The sequence below is a fragment of the Rasamsonia byssochlamydoides genome (genome assembly GCF_041956645.1).
Source record: "Rasamsonia byssochlamydoides strain NRRL 3658 unplaced genomic scaffold VTN77scaffold_3, whole genome shotgun sequence".
Lineage (NCBI taxonomy): Eukaryota > Fungi > Ascomycota > Eurotiomycetes > Eurotiales > Trichocomaceae > Rasamsonia > Rasamsonia byssochlamydoides.
In genome coordinates this window covers 794-15,776 of record NW_027192386.1, presented here as the reverse complement: position 1 = coordinate 15,776, position 14,983 = coordinate 794, and the positions used below count along the sequence as shown (strand labels likewise).

The following is a 14,983-nucleotide window of genomic DNA, read 5'->3' as shown; positions in this document are numbered from 1 at the left end:
CAACCCATTTTTCGACGTTTCATGATTCCCCTAAATACCAGCCAGGGAACTGGTATCTTTCTTTCCCCTTCATTCGCTCTCCTGCAACCGGAGTGTCACGACCTTCATTCCTTCACTTTTCATTTCTTCTTTTCATCATTTTCCGGGACGGTTTGCTTTGTCCATTCACGTACATACCGAGGAGGTATCTATCCGTTTACATATTTCGGGAGAAATCAATGATGGCCGGGAGGGCGGTCATCATGTTTGGATTGGGGCATGGGTTCAATGAACATAGTTATGGGGATCTTTCCTCTTTCTTTCTTTCGGGCCATTCATTCTTTTTCATGTGTCGCTTCTACCATCGCCGGCCCATTTGGGTTGGCTTTTGCGTTTCATGTCCGGAGAAATGGGATAGGATGACCGGTTTGATGCAGGGCGAGTTCTCATATCTTGTCATCTGAACTGTTCTTGCTCTTCTCATGTACGGAGTACTTGTGTACCATCTTGATCCTGTTCTACCACAAGAATGCATTCAGGGCATTTCAGCCCTTCAAACAGGGATATCCTCTCGCATTTAACCAGTAAACCAATCTTACGTATATGACTCATTCTCCACTCGTCAGACCTATCACCTCAGATGCTGAGAGTGATTCATGTGATGTGTCCAGTCAGATATCCCAAACCGGCAAAATTGAGTAATTCGGGGATCATCCCTCGGCCCATGCTCAGGCACGCTAGTGCTGTTTCCGGCCAATCAGCACGAGAAGCGAGGCGTCTCCCACACAGCAACCGACGCGTCCATTCACTCGATGCTCTCAATTCACCGCCTGTTGTGGAGACCCCGTCTTTTTTTTTTCCCCTCGACGCTCTCCATTTTTCCTTTTCCTGGAAATCTCGCGTGCGTCCTGGTTCAGACGCTCTGTCTGCCCTCTGGTCTGTGGTTTCAGCGACCGTCGAATCTCCCAGGAGATCCATCCAGCAGAGTCCACGACAGGGCAGACAGACGGACTTCCGCTCTTCTTTGACGCAGTTTTCCGGGAACAAACTTTACCGGTCGATGTCGTGTGCCGTCCGTTCCTGAGTGGAAGGGCACCGTGATTTGCACTGCAGCTACGTCAGATGGAAACACCTTGTCGAGAAATCTACACGGTCGATCTCTGCAGGACGAAAAGCAGGTTTTGTTTGCGTTATTGATTGATTGTTCGATTGATTGAATAATTGCCATGGTTTCCCTTGCACCCGCTCCCAGCAGCTTAACCCCGGCGGCTTCGATTACCACCCCGACCAAGATGCCGCCATCATCCTCTCCCGCAACATCCATCCTCAAATCAGCCAAGTCGGCTGTCGACACGGCGACGACGACTACTGCTGGAAAGAAACGCAAAATGGTGGAGATGGACCTGTCGTCGACGCCGTCGTCCCCCGCCTCCGACGCAGGGAGCGGTGACGGGCCAGCCCCCAAGAAGCGAGCTCGGGTGCAGTTCGACTCGGAAGTCGAGATGCGACATCTTCCCGCCGCCGCAAACGGAGACGAGAACGAAAAGAGCGCAGCCGTTGTTCGCGAAGAGGTCCGGAGGGCCATTCAGAGACATGTCTCTGGCACAGACAGCGAGGCCTACGACCGCATCAAGGAGATCTTCACCATTGACCCGAAGAAGGTGGAAGAGGATGGATCGATCCCATACGACGTGCCTAGCCACACCACCCTCAAACACCATCTCATGGGCTTGCTGGCGAACGTCGCTGCGCTGGACCGCAGCTGTTCGGGGCTCGTCCACGCTGTGTTGGGCAGCGAGTGGCTGGGACGAGACGAGTCCTACGTCAAGCTGTTCATCCGCTTCCTAGGAAATCTGTCGGCGGCACAGGGAGGCTACCTGCGTTCTGTTCTGAAGATGCTGGTCGGTTATCTTGGCGAAGGTAAGGGATATTCCTGCGTTCTCGATTGAGGCGTCTCGTGCTGATGGGTATTACAGTTCCCAAAGGTACGGGAAAGCTTCCAGGGTATCCGCCTGTCCGTAACTCCGAGATCTACGCTCGAGTGCATATGGCACTGCGCTATGTGATGCAATTGATTCCTGCCGGCAGTAGTGCTCTGTCGCCTATTCTCTCGGGACAGTTCCCCTTCGACACGGACTCGGCCAAGGCCAACGTCGCCTACACGAAGAACTTGATCAAGGTCATCGAATATGCGCCCGAACTGCAGTCCGACATTTTGGCACTGATCACGGAGAAATTGGTCAAGATTGACGTGCAGATTCAGGTGGACATGGAAGACTTTGAGGACGAAGTGGGGGAGGATCTGCTGGAGGAGCTGTCACGCCCGGTGGATCCGGCGCTTGGGGATGACGAAGACGATTCCGATACCGAAACTGTCGCCAGCGATGACGAGTCCATTGACGCGGAGACGCGGCGTCTGAAGACCGTCCGAGACAACATCCGCAAGCTCGACTCGATGATTGACACTCTGTTTGAATTCTATGCACCGCCTTTCACGAGTGGCACGCTCGACGACAAGGAGAACGCGTTAGACCTGTTGCTGAGCCATTTTCAAAGCATCATCCTGCCGACTTACCGGTCTCGCCATTCTCAGTTTCTGCTCTTCCATTTCTCGCAATCCTCCCCGATCCTGGTTGATCGATTCGCCGCGACGTGCGTGCAGATTATCTTCAGCAAACTGCAACCCGCGATCATACGCCAATCTGCGGCTGCATACCTTGCCAGCTTCGTGGCGCGAGGTGCACATGTCTCGTCTGAAGTGGTCCGCGATGTGTTTGACCTGCTGGGCAGCCACCTGAACAACCTCCGCATGGAATACGAAGAGACCTGCCGGGGACCTGACCTACGCCGATATGGGCCCTTTTACTCGACCGCGCAGGCGCTTCTCTACATCTTCTGCTTCCGCTGGCGGGACCTGACCACTGCCGCTGTTGAAGAAGGGGGCGTGGGGAGTGACGACTTGGATCCGGAAGATGTGACCTTCCCTCCCTCCATCAAGGAACTCCTGCACCGCGCCATCTACTCGAAACTGAACCCGCTCAAGGTCTGCTCGCCAGCGATTGTGTCCGAGTTCGCGCGCATCGCCCATCACCTGCGGTTTCTGTACGTGTTCCCACTGCTCGAAACGAACAAGCGCCTCCGCGTGTCCTCGTTCCGCAGCCTGGCAGCGCTGTCAGATCCGCGCTTCAGCCAGGTGGAACGCGAGAGCCGAGCGGGCGATGACGGCGGGTACCAGCTGGACGCGTATTTCCCCTTTGACCCATACCAGCTGCCGCGCAGTCGGCGGTGGTTAGAAGGTGACTACGTCGAGTGGCGCGGCATCCCGGGCGTCGACGACCGTGATGACTCCGATTCCGACTCTGGCAGCGCAGTTGAAGAGGAAGATGGTGAAGATAACGACGAACCGACGGCGTCAGATGAGGAGTAGTCGCCTTCATTTTGACGTTATCCCCATCTCTAATATTGTTGGAGATTCTTTGATATCTTGAAAAGTTCAATTGGGATGAAATTGACTGTCGATCTTTTTTTTTTTGATGTCTTTTCTTTTCTAATTCTGGGTATGTTCTGTATCTGCAAGCATGGCGTACGGATTGATGGATTGTTTGATATCAGCACGGTTGTCAAGGGCATGTCATGTCAAATTAGATAGGTAGCTAGTGACTAGGTAGGTCGAATTTAACGATGTTCCTGTACTATCCATCCATCCATCAATCAATCTATCTATCTACCTATTGTCTTTCTATGTTGAGACGGTTCTGGTAGCAGTGTATGGAGTATGTAGTGAGCAGTAAGGTCCTTCCCCGGATTCCTATTCTGGGAGTCCACTGCGCGGGGGCAAGCCCCACCACCCACCATCCTCCACAAGGCTTCCCCTGTCTACTCCATATAGATGGATGGCATTGCACAAAGAATATCAATGACTATTATGAAATGGAATATTCTGGAGAGCAGACGCAGAATGCGATGTATTAGCTATTATTTCTACCTTATCTGCTTGCTTATCTGTGATATTGATTATGCCGGTCGGACAAGGGGGCCTAAACACAAGACAAGAGGGATATGGCAATGGAAGAGCACATGACAATTGTAGACGCCGATAAACACTATTATGTACATACACTGAACGAAAGAGAAGCCTTTTTCACCTGAGCAGTAACAAGAAACCATGCAATAAAATAATAATAACCCAACCCAGCAGACAACGAACGCAATCATGACGCGTCAAAAATAGCCTTCATCTCCGCACACGCCTCTCGATACAGCACATTGACCTTATCCTGGTCGCGGAACGGATTGGGCGACTTGTCCCACGCGTGCGGCACCTTCTCGACCATCATGGCGCGCACTTTCTTGCCCAATCCTTCCAGCCGTCGCACGAAGCGCTGCCCTTCGTGTAGCAGCATGTCCCATTCGCAGGTGTAGAGGAAGATGTGGTGCGGGAGGCCCTCGGCGAGGATCTCGTCGGTTGCTCGCTCCGGCGATGCGAATGGCGACGCTCGCTGGTCGTGGTCTGGTAGGTAGGATTCGTCGAAGAGGTTGGTTAGGAAGGCTGGCAGGGTTTTAGCAGGCATCGTGCTCGTCGCCCGGCGGTAGGCGCGCGACGCAACAAAGTCGAGGATAGGATACCAGGAGAAGATGGACAAGATGTGCAGGTTCGCAGAGCCATTGACGAGGTTCTGTGTCGAGTCTAGGGGCCCAAGCAAGTCACTGCTGTCGCTGTTGCTACCGCTGCTGCTACTGCTCTGCAAGCGGTGCTGCAACCGCAGCGGCACCGTGACGGCCAGGTTTCCGCCCGCGGAGAAGCCGGTCAGGGTGACGCGCGACATGTCGAGCCCCAGCTCGCCGGCGTGGGCAGCCAGGTACAGCAGCGCCTCGACGCCGTCGTCGACAGCCGCCGGAAAGGGATGCTCCGGTGCACGGCGGTATCCGACGCTGACAAACACGGCGCCCGTCTCGTTGAGCACGCACTGCGCCCAGTACGAGTCGTCGGTCGGGCAGCCGAGCGTGAACCCGCCGCCGTGGAAATTGACCACCACAGGGAAGGGCCGGGTGAATTTGGAGGATGGTGATGACTCGATGTAGGCGGGCGGGCAGTAGAAGTACAGGTCGACGGAGTGGATGCGGCGGATGAAGCGTGGCCGCGGCGGGCGAGACCAGCCCAGGGTGTGCAGGAACATGCCAATGCGCATCAGGAACCGCCAGAAGACGGCCTGCACGTAGAGCCACCAGCGGGAGGGCATGATGACTGCAGGAATTAGGGATATCAATGATCAATTAGAGGGGAGGGGGGGACAATGGCAGAAGGCAGAGAGAGGACATCCAGTCTCGTGATAGATAAGCGGGAGGCTTGCGCAATCATGAGGGACTAAGTTAGCTTTAAGAAAAGTCAGTCAGGCAATCCCCGATCGAGCCAGATCTCCCCGATTTCATTTCATTCATTTCCATTATTTCCATTATTTCCATTTCCATGAGACTGCCTATCCATCCGTCATGTCTGCTAGATCGATGGGATGGATCGAGACAGAACGGGACAACGGCGGGGGTTACACTGGTTGGACTTGGACAGATCGGTGGATCGACCGGCAGCAGCACGGTGAACGAACCACCGATGATTAATGAGTCAATCGATCGATCGGCGGCAGGCTGCAGATCGCCAGGCCAGTGCTGGAGGATCCTGGATGTCTCACTACTGGTTAGGCGTGCAGTATTTACTTAGGTTGCATCTTGCTTCTGCTTGCAGACTGGTTTGTCAGGTTTGTCAGCTTGACGCCTCTTTGTTTTAGTCGGTCGTTTCTCTTTTTTCTTTATTTTTTTTTAGCTGCTCCTGCTACCAGTCTATGACATAATCGATCCCGCTGACATCATTTCCCAGCCTCAACTCGACTCGACGGGCCTGCAGATTCCAGCAATTCCTCTGGCAACATTAACCGACTCTCGAGCGCATGCTGTGCTAGCTGCGGACGGATTTCTTGGCTGCTGTGCGTGCGTGCCTGGATAGGACGATGATCGCTGTTCGTTTTGCCCTCGCTTCGCCGTTTCCGACAGGCTCCGCCAGCTCCAGCTGAGTCCATCCAACGCCTATAATAGGAGATACTCCACCGCACCCAGAGGTTCCGTGAGAGCATCCTTTTTACTCTGCTGCCTCCCGACGGTCCTTTCTCTAGGATATCTCTCTCCTGATTCTTGCATACCTAATTCCGCCATCCACACGCCTATCCTCCCTCCCTCCGGCACGGCCCCTCTCAAATCCTCCTCCTCCTCCTCCTCCTCCTCCTCCTCGTCCCCAACAGGGGCCTTGCCGCGTCTCCAGCCATGTCCAGCATTCGACGCGCCTTATCAAAGATCCGTCCGACGAAAAACGGCGGCGATGGCGACAGCAACCAGAGCAATCCCCCCTCCCCCGCGTCGGCGTCGCCGCGCCGCTCGCTGGTCAGTTTCTTGCGCGAGCGCGACTACATCTCCTCGTCCGACGACATGTCCGACGACTCGTCGGGCGCCATGAGCAAGAACCAGCAGAAGCGTCTGGCGCGGCAGCAGCAGCGCCGCCAGGTCAGGAGTCGCCTCAGCGAGGAGCAGCGCAGCGAATCGGAGAAGCGACGGCGCGAGAAGGAGGAGGTGCTTGCCCAGCAGGAGACGCCCGAGATGCGCGAGCGATATGGGGATCTGCCCCTGGTCCAGAGCCAGGAGCGCCGCCGCGAGCCTCGCATCCGGCTGGAGGACATCTCGAGCAGCCTCATCGGCCAGCAGGTCGCCTTCACGGCGCGACTGCACATCGTGCGCAAGATGAGCTCCCGTCTCGTCTTCCTCGTCTTCCGCCAGCAGATCACCTCCTTCCAGGGCGTCCTGCATGCCGAGGACGGCAAGCGCTCGACGGCCATGGTGCAATTCGCCGAGCGTCTGCGGACGGGCACCATCGTCCGGGTGCGCGGAACCGTCCAGGCGCCCGCCGTGCCCGTCCTGGGCTGCACCATCCACGACGTCGAGCTGGCCATCGAGGAGCTGCACGTCGTCGTCCGGCGAGAAGAATCCGTGCCCTTTTCCGTCTACGAGGCCGAGGTCCGGACCGAGGAGGAGGATCACGCCGAAGGACGTCGCAGCCACATCCCCGACCGCACGCGTCTTGCCAACCGCATCCTCGACCTGCGGACGGGCACCTCGCAGGCCATCTTCCGCCTGCAGTCCGCCATGGGCAACCTCTTCCGGGCCGCCCTCGACGAGCGCGGCTTCATCGAGATCCACACGCCCAAGCTGCAGGGCTCCGCGACCGAGTCCGGTGCCAGCGTCTTCGAGCTCAACTACTTTGGCCGTCCGGCCTTTCTGGCCCAAAGTCCGCAGCTGGCCAAGCAGATGGCGATCGCTGCTGACTTTGACCGCGTCTACGAGATCGGCGCCGTGTTTCGCGCGGAGAACTCCAACACCAATCGCCATCTGACCGAGTATACGGGTCTGGATATCGAAATGGCCATAGAGGAACACTACCACGAGATGCTGGAGACCATCGACGCCGTGCTCAAGCACATCATCCGGGGGCTGTACTCGCGCTACCGTCGCGAGATCGAACTGGTGAAGCACCAGTTTCCATCAGACGATCTCGTCATCCTGGACGAGACGCCCATCATCCGCTTCAGGGACGCAATCAAGATGCTGAACGACTCCGGATGGCTCAACGACGACGGGTCACCGCTGCCGGAGGATGAGGACCTGCACACGCGGGACGAGATCCGGTTGGGAGAGCTGGTCAAAGAGAAATACGGCACCGACTACTACATCCTCGACAAGTTCCCGGCGTCCGCACGCCCGTTCTACACCATGCCCGACCCGGACGATCCCCGGTACACAAACTCGTTTGATATCTTCCTGCGCGGGCAGGAGATCGTTTCTGGCGGGCAGCGCATCCACGACCCCAAGATGCTCGAGCAGAACATGCGACGCACCGGCATCGACCCGAAGGCGATGGACGACTACCTGGAGGGATTCCGCTGGGGAGCGCCGCCGCACGCGGGGGCCGGAGTTGGCCTCGAACGGATGTTGATGCTGATCCTCAAGCTGGGCAACATCCGGCTGGCATCGCTCTTCCACCGCGACCCCAGGAGCTTCCCGCCCAAGCCGCCCGTGTTCCAGCTTCGCCATCCCGAGTCGTCCACCATCGACCCGCCGTGGCAGAAGGAAGACCGATGCCGCAAGGCGACCAGCGAGCGCGAGATGCAACCGCTTGAGGATCTCATTGCCAACTACGGGGATGCCACATCGACCTCGTGGACCGACGACCGCTACCAGATCTGGCGCGACCCGTCCACCGGCGCCGCCGTCTCGTACGTGCCCAGTCACGGCTTCGCCATCATCCCGGGCAACCCGCTGTGCGATCCCAGCCAGTACCACCGCATCATCACCCAGTTCCTGCACTGGCTGCGCAAGGAAACCAAGCTCAAGCCGATCTGGATCCTGGTCTCGCCGCAAGTCGAAGATCTGCTGGGGGAGAAACTCGGCTGGCGCAGTGTGTCGTGCATTGCCGAGGAACGCGTCGATCCGGCGCGCAACCTGACAGCCTCGGACGGCGAGGTGGCGCGCAAGATCCGGCATGCCGAAGCAGAGGGCGTCCGGATCGTGATAGTCCCACAGGGCGAGCTGCCGCCGGAGGAGGTGCGGGCGAAGATCGACAAGCGCATCCAGGACTGGCTGAACAACCGCAAGGGCACGCAGATCCACCTGTCGGACATCGCACCCTGGCGTGACCCGCGCCACCGGTGGTATTTCTACGCGCTGGACAAGGAGGGCAACATCGCGTCGTTCGTGGCGCTGGCCATGCTGGCGCCCGCCAACGGGATGCAGGTGAAATACAGCCTGGACTTCCCGGGCGCACCCAGCGGGACGATCGAGCACATCGTGACGCACGCCATTCAGACCGCGGCACGACACGGCGTGAAGTCGCTGACCTTCGGTGCGGGAGCCACGCCGCAGCTCGTGCCGGGCCACCACATGAAGGGGACGAAAGTGCGCATGCTGCAGCATACCTACGAGGCGGTGGCCAAGCAGTTCCATCTGACGCGGAAGAGCGAGTTCCGGTTGAAGCTGGGGGCGCGTGAGGAGCCGCTGTATATTGCGTATCCGCCCCACGGGCTGGGGTCGCGGGGGATTCGGGCGATTCTGCATTTCTTCGAGGACTGACGCAGTTGAAACAAGACGGTGATCTCTAGAGAATTGCATCTGCATTGTCTTGACGAGTGCGGTCATGTGGGCTTGGCTTGATTGATATCCGTTGTCTGTTTCTCAACGTGTTGTCTGTCTGTATCACAATTGGGAATGCGGTTGTCTTCATAAAAGGGGTTTTTTTTTCTTTTCCTGTCAGGGCGGTTTTTGTTTTCCTTTCCCGGCTTCTTCTCTAGAGAGCCCTTTATTCCCCCCTCTGGTTGATTGGTTGGTTAATTCCATGTATGCTCATTTATTGTGCTGTCTCCGACATTGATGTTGATGTTTAATGCCCCCTGATGATTGATTGATTGATTGACTGCCCTGGATGATATTGATGTTTCTTGCTGGTGCTGTAACCTGTGCTGTTTCTTCTGATCGATTGAGATTATTTATACTATACTGAATATGAATATTAATGCCACTCTTGAATTGTATTCTGTATGCGTGGACTGTCTCTGTCTGTTGTATAGTGAGTGTTGTTGATAGTGAGAACGGCATTTTCTGAAAGAGTCATGATACGATATGATCATGCTGGCTGATCTGCTAGATAGGTCTAAGCTATCTAACATCCTTCCTTCTGAGTCATGGTCAACTGATACCATACTATATTGAATAAAAATAGGCGGATTGGATTGTATTGGCGCTCACAGCTCTTCTGGCTCAACAAAACAACTGTTGGCGGGCTACACCTAGTGCAGATTCAGCAACAAATTGGTGTCATGGCACCCCCTTTGTTGGCTAAATCTGCAACAACTACAGAAATACATAGCCGGCAGTCTGCAAGTTAGGTACAGCAAATTAGTGTACAGCTGCAGTAAAAAAAAAAGAACGACTCAGAAATGAAAGAAAAGAAGCAATTTTGTTGGTGAATTATCATCTACAGCCGGAAAGAGGCGGTGTGAGAATCGGCCGGGAATGACCCAACGGAGTGTCTTCTTCTCTTTCTTCCTCAACATACATATATACCTGTATCTACCTACGTAGGTAGGCATCATCATTGAATTTAATTCCTATAATATTTACATCCTATTTGCGAAAAAAAAAGCAGAGAATCCTTGCTGAGGCGCGGAAAGCAGAAGAAGAGGAAAAATGAGTGCTGCTGCTGCCGCCGCTCCTCCAGCCAGCACCGCCAACACCAATAATACCAATACCAACAGCAACAGCAACGCCCAGTCACTTCGTGAGAAAGGCAATGCGCTGTATAAGAGGGGGAAGGTTAATGAAGGTTAGTTTTTGTATCTTCCTACCTAAGTCCATTGACAAGCCATTTTCCCCATATACATATTATATATTTCTGTACAGATATACTGTTCAAAGAGGATACTTGTTTGTCATTGCATTGCGGAATCAAGGAGGGGCAGATAAGATCAGATTGGCACACTGATTGATTGATTGATTCATTCATTCATTCAATCATTGTGATTGTGATTGATCTTGGTGCAAGTGTCAGCAGAAACAAAGCACTCAGCTGACAATGAATGTCATATCACTCTTTTTGGCTGAGTGGAAAAATCTCTGACATAAGCAAATGCCAGAGGAGGGATGAATCTGGATGAATCTAATCTCACTGACTCAAATGTTAAGTTCGCTAACTAACTTCTTAACTGTGCATCAAAGCGATCAAAACCTACAGACAAGCTGCTCAGCTCGCGAGGCAAGACGACTATCTGCCCTGGTCCAATCTCTCTGCGGCGTATTTCGAGGCTGGGAAGTACGTCGACTGTGTCGAGAATGGATTGCAGGCGTTGAAGATCTGCAATGGTCATGACAATGACCATGCTGCTACTGCCCGTGCTGATGCTGCCTCTGCTGCCTTCCAGAAGCTAGCTACCCGCCTGATCAAGGCGTATCTGCATACGCATCAGTATCAGTCTGCCAAATTCTGGCTCGATCAGTTGCAGCTGCAGTCGCAGTTGCAGGACCCGGAACTGACGCTGTATCGCACGGCCATTGATCGCGCAGAAGCGGTATGGACGGCTTTTCCGGATGAGAGGAATCATCGACTGCATTTGCAGAGGCGTTTGCCGCGGTATCGGCCTGCGTTGTGAGTGTCCTAATATAAATGCACCCTTCCTGTCATCTTCCTCTCACCCTCCTTCTGTCATCCTTCTGACTGCGCCAGCTCCGGATATCATGAATTTTTCAACGTCGGTCATGACGACATATCCGACCTCATCCCCGTCGACGTCCTGGTCGACCTTCAGAAAGATGTCTCCGTCTTCTTAGGTGGCGTTGGCGATGCGCGTCATTTCTACAGCGCTCTCGCCCTCCTAGGCGTCACAGAACAAGCCCAACTCCGCGTTGCCCAGAAAACAGGAGCAGACGAGCTTAGTCGTGTCAAGCGGAGATATCACTTCACGCTGAACGACCTCAAAGCCGGCGCGCTGGCCCGGGATATGGTCTTGTTCGCCCTGCTGGACGAGTTGGCTGTCGCGAGAGACCTGCCGTCCCTCGAACGACTGCAGCGATACGCCGTCGTGTTCTATATCTTCATCGGTGCCATCATGCCGCGGTTTGCGTTCGACCATCTCAACCGGGTGATTGACATGCTTGTCGAGAAGCTAGACAGGAAAGAACCCATCTTGCCGTGGCTCCGACTATACGAATCTGACCGCGCAGAACTCCTGCGAGCGTTACGCTCGTGGAGGAGTGACGCCCTACTGAGCCTGTACTCGACTGCCGACATCATCTCGATGGCTCAGTTTGGTCTCAAGGAAGCCAGCATAAAAGCAACAGCTCTTTATGGCTTCGATCCCCGTCGCGCACCGCCCGGCTGTGAGAAGGAGTACGCCACGTATCACGAAGCGCCGTTCCTGCTGCCCCCGAGACCAGTGTTGAAACAGCACGAGCCTGAGCTGGAAACACTCCTCGAGACCGGTGCGTCGATGGACCAGCTGCGAAAATACCTGGGCGAAAACTGGTGCGTGAACCCGACGCTGCTAGACGAGGACTGGATGATAAAAGCCAAGGGCGAGCTGGACGTGGGCTTCAACCCGTTCGAGCTGGCCACTCGCCTAGAGGCGATTCTGGTCCCCGAGGAGAAAGGCGCGCGTCGGCGGACCAAGCTGTTCGACTATGTTACGGAATTCTTCCAGATGGTTGTGATGGCTTTGCGGCGAGTCCGGAATCGTCTCACCGTGGAGATGCTCCTGGACGACCTCGCGGCGGTGATCGACAGTCTGCGCCATGGGCTGGTCGAGGGCCGGGATCAGGACGCTCCAACAGCATTCGACGTGGTGCATCTGTCCAACGTGCCCGACTATATCGGCGGCAGCTTCGTGACGTTGGTCTCGGGGTTAAAAATCCTGAACAACACAACAGCCAAAATCACGTCGACCTGTCTGCGGAACACCTCCATCTGGAAGTCCCACGAGCACTTCCACAGCGAGTACATGCTGGTCAACGACTTCAACACGCTGTTCAAGCTGACGCAAGCGCAGCTCGTGAAGCGCGACCAGCACGATAACTTCTTCCCCATGTCGGGGTACATGGACTGGCGACGGGCGACGATGGAGGCGTTTCCCTACGAAACCCTCCTGCATCGCGCGGAGGTGACGCGGTGGCTGTATGCGCATTTCTTCAAGATGGCCCTGCCGTGTGGCCGCAGTCTGGAGGACCACAATGTCGACCATTTCCTGTATCCGACGCTTAACCTGACCAATTTCTTCTGGTTGCTCATCCATCTGCATGAGATTGGGTATCCGGGGCACTGGCTGGCGGAGGTTTTGGCGAAGATACTGGAAGACCAAGTCGTCACGACGGCGCGGCCGCCGAGGACACTCCCGCTAGATGTCGACGAGGTATCTCGTCGTCATCCACCCGCAAAGCTCTCGACAGCCCCGTATATCGCCGAAATGTCGACCCTAACCGTGCTCTTCCAGCGACTACTCCCCTTCTCCCTGACGACAACCGCCTCCCTCCCGTCTCCAGCCTCCATCTACTCCTACAGCATCCGCATGCGCGAAGTCTCGCCCCCCTTTAACGGGGAGATGGCCGCCATGGTCCTGATCTTCTTCCGACAGCACGTCCACACACGCTGTCCGGGGACAGCACTCGACATTCACCGCCTACTCGACTCGTCACCAGAAAAAGATCCCGGCTTTGAAACCGCTGCTGCAAGGGAGTTCCGCGAGGAGGGCTGCGTCGTCGTTACGACGTTCGCCTGGAGCGGGATGGAGGATCGCACGGCGACGTTCTGGATGCGCGAGGATGTGATGGAGCGGATGAGACGGGCGAGCAGCGAGGAGAGGGACTCGTGGGTGTGTGCGCTGTGGAGGGTCGATGACTGGACGATGGTGTCGACAACGCCGGAGGATGTGGAGTGTGTTGTTAGGGGGGAGAGGTGGGTAGAGTAGAATCTATCATTTAGTAGCATTTAGTATCATTTATTAAGATTTATTAGAGAGAATCCATAGAGAGATAGGATCCATCATCTCACTTGAGAGACACCAACCAATCCTGCCCAAAGTATTGTTCCCTCGTCAGTATAAATAACTACATTAGCAGAGATAAGATAGTCAATCTAACCACCCACTGTGCCTTCGTAACTAGTTAACGACAGCCAATGACAGTGTCTCAACATCAAAGCCACTCACTAATTTAATTAGTCCCTAGGATTTCCTAGGCGTTGGGGCTGTATTAGGTCGTCTTACATACAGTGTGATGGACCACACCACCGGGGTTTTGAGAAACGGTCGATCAACGGTTATGATGAGTTTTTTTTTTTAACCAATTTACCATGGCAAAAGTATAAAATGACAGTTCACTGGAAAAAAAATAAAATAAATGTTAGATTTTTTTTAAAGAAACGTTAGTTAAAGAAATGTTCATTCTAGGGAGAGCCCAAGGCGAAATAGTGGGAGAATGGTTTTTCCAAAATATGGCCTTTTATAATAATAATGTCTCTCCAATATAACCTTGACATTCTAGATATTTTAGATGGCCTAGTGGTTGGATTAGATAGTTTCCAGGTAGAAATAATTAAAAAAATTCTTTCCAAAAGTAGTAACATAAGAGTGGGATAAAGTTATATTGTTTAGATCCAGCCTTAGGTGGGAGGAAGCAACCATTTCCTTTTTTTTTGGAAGTTTTTATATATATATTGTTTAGGAATGACAGATTAGAAATAATTTTTTCTACAGTTGATAAAATGTTCATCAACCATTGACAAATCGAGTGGTCCCATATGAATGTTCACATGTCTGTCCACTTTTATACAATAAATATTAATAACTGGCCCCCAAGGCGAATTAATCCGTCGACTTGACTACCTACATATGGAGTAGGTATCTTATGTATCTATGTGCTATACTTATGTAGATCTAATCACTTGGCAGGTCCGTTATACGGACTATAATATAACGATGTTTTTCTTTTCTCTCCCCAATTAGTATCACCAACAACACCGATGCTGTTCATCAACGAAACAAATAGCAAGGGACCTGTGGCTTGCTTGCTTGTTGGGTTAGCCTTTGTTGAGCTAAACCTGTATAACAAGAATGCTAACAAGGCGAGGCACAGCGTGAATATGATAGGTTCTGTATGTACTGTACTGCAGGCTCGCTCCACTGCATAAAAGATGAAAATATATGTCATTGGCAAGGAGAGGATCACCGAGTATTGTCACCTAGCTAGTCGCCTGAGGGGATAGATAAATGGACAATTATGTATGGAGTACATGTATAAGTATGTAATATACTCTGTACTCTACGACTTTATGCATCTTACATTGAATTTCATTCGTTTCATGCGTCTGTTATTGACTGGCTGGTCATGTTAGGATTTTGAGAGGGTTTATTTTATCCATCTCTCTGAT

General features: G+C 53.8%; 4 protein-coding genes across 4 annotated transcripts; 3 read left to right on the top strand and 1 right to left on the bottom strand.

The window, feature by feature from the left end:
* Positions 1-1,205: 1,205 nt before the first annotated feature.
* Positions 1,206-3,406, top strand: VTN77DRAFT_4075 (uncharacterized protein; the record flags this gene model as incomplete). The annotated part of the gene is made up of 2 exons (XM_069420094.1): positions 1,206-1,899; positions 1,956-3,406. The coding sequence occupies 2 exons, from the start codon at positions 1,206-1,208 to the stop codon at positions 3,404-3,406; spliced, it is 2,145 nt and encodes a 714-aa protein (XP_069281746.1).
* A 784-nt stretch (positions 3,407-4,190) lies between these two features.
* VTN77DRAFT_4074 (uncharacterized protein) lies at positions 4,191-5,219 on the bottom strand (the record flags this gene model as incomplete). The annotated part of the gene is made up of 1 exon (XM_069420093.1): positions 4,191-5,219. The coding sequence occupies one exon, from the start codon at positions 5,217-5,219 to the stop codon at positions 4,191-4,193; it is 1,029 nt and encodes a 342-aa protein (XP_069281745.1).
* Positions 5,220-6,291: 1,072 nt separating this feature from the next.
* VTN77DRAFT_4073 (uncharacterized protein) lies at positions 6,292-9,144 on the top strand (the record flags this gene model as incomplete). Its single annotated transcript, XM_069420092.1, has 1 exon — positions 6,292-9,144. One exon carries the CDS (start codon positions 6,292-6,294, stop codon positions 9,142-9,144), a length of 2,853 nt encoding a protein of 950 aa, XP_069281744.1.
* Positions 9,145-10,257: 1,113 nt separating this feature from the next.
* Positions 10,258-13,523, top strand: VTN77DRAFT_4072 (uncharacterized protein; the record flags this gene model as incomplete). Its single annotated transcript, XM_069420091.1, has 3 exons — positions 10,258-10,393; positions 10,786-11,212; positions 11,291-13,523. 3 exons carry the CDS (start codon positions 10,258-10,260, stop codon positions 13,521-13,523), a joined length of 2,796 nt encoding a protein of 931 aa, XP_069281743.1.
* Positions 13,524-14,983: the final 1,460 nt, after the last annotated feature.